The 4,500-nt window shown below is 38.0% G+C and overlaps 1 protein-coding gene across 1 annotated transcript; it reads right to left on the reverse strand.

Moving 5' to 3' along the window:
* Positions 1 to 329: 329 nt before the first annotated feature.
* Positions 330 to 2,855, reverse strand: LOC113271544 (exocyst complex component EXO70B1-like). Its single transcript, XM_026521442.1, has one exon. The coding sequence runs from the start codon at positions 2,720 to 2,722 to the stop codon at positions 569 to 571; it is 2,154 nt and encodes a 717-aa protein (XP_026377227.1). The 5' UTR covers positions 2,723 to 2,855; the 3' UTR covers positions 330 to 568.
* Positions 2,856 to 4,500: the final 1,645 nt, after the last annotated feature.

Raw genomic sequence — 4,500 nt, forward strand, 5'->3', positions numbered from 1 at the left:
AAATTTGGATTAAGGGGTTATCTGATTTTGCTATTTCACAACCTTTTTTGTCTTCATTCAGTATGCCTTGGAAGATTTTGGTATGCCCAATATTATGGTTCTTCATTTGCATAAGCCAAGCTACATATGAGTATATGATCCAATGAACCCAGATTGAACCAATGGGTCCTATGACCCATTAAGTTTACCAGTTGGACGCTTGGTCTAGTTTTCAGAATATTGTCTAATGTAACAAAAGTAAGGTGCTCTCTTAATCATAGGGATGACTTACTCACTTATACAAACACATTTAATTGACCTAAAAATGTTTGTGTTTTATTTAAAATTAATTGGAACCAACATCAAGGTAACATTAATTAGATTTTACATCTATAATCACGTAAAAAAGATTGTTTTCTTTCCAGAAGAAGAAGAACATACATTTGATAAACACAAATATAACGCCAAAAAAATGAGTCAAATTAACAACAACAAGAAATCCCCATCTGATCAGAACTTTGTCTTCATCATAATAAACACCATTGATCAACAATATTAATATATATAGACAAAAGAGAGAATTAGAAGATCATTTCCTTCTCACCATTGACGCAGGATTCCCATCGAACAATTCATCGATAGACGTCTCAATATCTTCCGGTCCATACTTTATATACTTCTCGGACTGTCTCCCTGAATCCAAGTACTGCCTAAACCTTGCTAAAAAAGATCGATAAGCTGGTATCATAACGGCTGATATCGAAACCCTGAGCTCGGACTGGAGTTGCTCGTCACTTACAACCCACGAGCTCTGCGCTTTATGAATTTCTTCAAACATTGTGTTAAAAGCCTTGAACCTTTCTTTCAATACTGGCTTTGAGACTTTACCATGTACTTGTAAACCTTCATCTCTAAGACATGCTAACACCTTACCCCATGTCTCTCTTTGATAGTTCTTGTGATACTGTCGAAGGTCCGAGGATCTTTTACGACTCCAATTGTCGCCCATTAGATGATAAATCTCGACTGAACCCTTAATCTTTTGCATTATATAGCGTCCATTATTCATCAAGAAAATGTAACTTAATGAAAGATCTTTGTACAATTTGGCTTTCGACTCAAGATTTGCATCGAGTAGATCCATTACGTTTACCAGCTGCAATGCGAAAGGAGATTGTGGTGCCGATTGATTGTTACGTGCATTATCATCGTTATTATCGCCTTCTTGATCATCTTCGGATGGATTATCAATCTTTTTGTGTTCATTGAATACTTGTTCTAATGTATCTTTATATTCACATGCGTATTTTAGATAATTCATTGTGTAACGAGTTAAAGGATGAACTGCACCACCGGGTACAGGCGTTTTACCTGTATCGCTCTTAATTGAATTTTCTAAATCACAGAAAATGCTTACCACTGCCTCTCCGAGCCGACAACGAGCAGAAGAAATTTCCGCTTTAAGTTCCACTGACGATTCGTTGAAGAATACTTCATCCATGGCTGGAATAAGATCACGCAAGGTTTCGTACATGTCGAGGAACTTGAAGAGTTTTTCAGCTGATCTTTTCGTCATAGCAACAGCTTCGGCGAAATTCAAAAGTTGTATAATGATCCCTCGCGTAAGATTACTGAACAGACTGTCCGCCACACGAGGATAATCCGAGAAAACCGCTTCGCAAAGCTTCTTCTCACCTGAGAAATAAATTGTGATGCATCTTTTAAACGTTTTAATCCATGTAGATATCTCCGACTCAAGAGACTCCCATTGCATCTTCTGCACATCGTCGATGCTAATCTTTTCAAACCCCATCTTGTTTAAGCTTTCTTCAAAAACATTTCTCCTTGTTATGCTATACACCTGACAACACTCGGTTTCGTACCCGCCGGATATCATAGCCGTTGCGACTCGGTTCAGGTTCGTTACAACCTCCGGTGCATATCCGGGGAATTCGGATTCAGCACTAGCAGAACCAGGTTCTTGTGGGATTACAACACAAGCTGTACTAGTTGTGCGATCAAGATCTTTGGAAGAGGAATGCTTCTTTGATTTAGGATTGATCACAATCGGTTCGACTTCGCAGCTTCTGGATTCATCGAGTAATGCACGAAACTCTTCTTCTAAGAACGTCATTGCCTTTTGTAAAACAGTACTAGTACGGTTGAAAGACTTGGCGTAATTCAAATCGAAATGAAACTCTTTGAGGGAATTTGTCAAGTTTGATATCCTGTAAATAGATTGAAGAAGAGACGGACCTTCTTCTGAATTCTGAAGCCACTTCTCAGGTTCTTTGCTTGAATCTTGGTTCAACAAATCCGCTTCAACAACCTTAAGAAAGTTTTCAATGGAAACAGGGATCTCCGGTGGAGGATTTCGTTCGTCACCAACCGTAGCAGTAGATAAAAGATTAAGAAACCGATCGATGTCCTCAGATAACTTATTAATGTTAGAGTCAAGATCAGACGGAGACGACGATTCGGGTTCGGTTGCTGTTGGAGTTGTTACTTGTTGTTCTTCTTCTTCGTGTGTTTCTTCCTTGTTGTTGTGAATGTTTTCTTCTTGGAGTTTAGGAGATTCAGGTATTGAGTCTAATGATTGTAGGCTGGATGCTTGAGGAGACAAAGAAACGGTAATATCAGATGTATGTTTTGGAGAAGAGTTGTTGTTATTATTATTGTTGGGGTAAGAACGGCAGGCAAAACTACCGGATTTCTCAGGAGGAAGACAAAAGGTTTTCTCCATTTGGAGTTGGTTGTTAAAGAGAATGAAAGCTGATTAATGATATTTTCTTTAAGGGAGGAAATGAAGGGTTTGGAATTAGAAATGGAAGAGAGAAAATCAAGGACCATTGCTCATTTTTTTCTTGTTGCTGTTGTTTTGAGAATGTGTTTTGTTGTTTCTTTCGGTGTGTGTGTGTGTTGTTAAATTTGGGGAGTTTGAAATGGTCGTTTGGTTGGTTTTAAGTTATGGTTGTGGTGATGAGATCGTGAGGGATGTGCGGACATGGTTTTTCAGATTTCTTAATCACCTTTCTGTTTTCATGAATTATTATGATGATGATTAGTAAGACTGTTGACTCGCGTTTGTTTTTGTGATTATGCTCACCACGATGTTCCGTCTATCTATGCATGTCTGGTATTAAAATATGTGATGCATCTCTTTGGTTGGTGACGCTCGGACACTGCCTACTCCCCCTCCGGCGGAAAGATCTGATACACTTATGTTAATCACCATAATTCTAGGTTATGTCACTTGTGAGTTTTTGTCCGGCTATTTTGATGCCCAACCACATGATAGACTTCAATGAATGATAATAGGTAGCTCGAGCCTAGAGTGGGGATTTTATATATGTAACTAATTTTCGTACGCTTAAAGTCGTGTTGCTTAATTGGTGGCACATGGACATAATTGAAGAACGCATATGTGGATTAAAGATATCAAAAGAAATACTTAGTTAACAGAAAAGGGTCAGGTGGTGGTATTACCTAGTATTTCTTACGAGTGCCTTTAATAATCTTTATCTGCTTTTTTTTTTTTTTTTTTGAAAATGAAATATGTTGGAAGAAAAACAAAGGTAATATATACGAAGCCCGGTTCCTATGGGCATGGCAAAGCCACGAGCTTACCAATTTTACACTCATTATGGGCATGGTAAAGTGGCAAATCTGCCACTTTGTCAGGCCATGAGTCCTTACTACTCGACCGCTCTGGTGTAATATAAACCGGCCGGTCAAAGTTAAACCTCCAGCGGTGTAAACTCGACCGCCCATTGCTTCTCATCCAACGGTCATAATTTCATCACCCTATAAATACAATATCCAATTTCATTTCAAGTCACACCATTTCTTCAATCTTCATTAACAAAAAAGGATCAATTCGGTTTAAACTACATTCCAGAGACGTAAGGAGCACGACTGCAGCTTAATTACTTGGAAGGTTAATTCATTTCTCAATTACATTCCAGTACGAAGTCTGATAATAGGCTAGTACGTGTACCGGCTTAATACGATTTGGTGTTCAAAGCTGGACGAGGTCCCGGGGTTTTACTATGTGTGCAGTTTACCTCGTTAACAAAACTTCGTGTGTCTTATTTTTTCCCTTGCCGCCTTATATTGTTTTCTTTGTAATAGGAATAACACAAGTAGTACATATAAAATCTAGGTAGTGTAAGTCCTTATTAATTGTGTTCGGTTACAAGACTCGCTTGTAGAATTCGTATCTTGAAAGTTACATAACAAGTTTCGTACTTTGGAGAATTCGGATCCTCTTGTTTCGATACGACTAGATTGAATTTGGATACTGATTTGTGAGATCGTCCAAGGACTCTTTTACACAATCAGGTTTGTGGATTTTTTTGTCTAAATATATTTATTATGGAAAGGATAATAGAAAAGATCTATATACATATGGTTCAAGGATCTTTAATTAGATATACTTGTAATTTTATTAGGTTATGTCCCTACAGGTTGCAAAACAAAAAAGTTGGTGGTGTACTAGGTGCCCTCTTCTTTTCAATTGGT

This window comes from Papaver somniferum, chromosome 4 (assembly GCF_003573695.1).
Source record: "Papaver somniferum cultivar HN1 chromosome 4, ASM357369v1, whole genome shotgun sequence".
Taxonomy (NCBI): domain Eukaryota; kingdom Viridiplantae; phylum Streptophyta; class Magnoliopsida; order Ranunculales; family Papaveraceae; genus Papaver; species Papaver somniferum.

Coding starts and splice junctions, on each gene's coding strand:
- LOC113271544 (XM_026521442.1), bottom strand. CDS start 2,722: ATGGAGAAAACCTTTTGTCTTCCTCCTGAGAAATCCGGTAGTTTTGCC.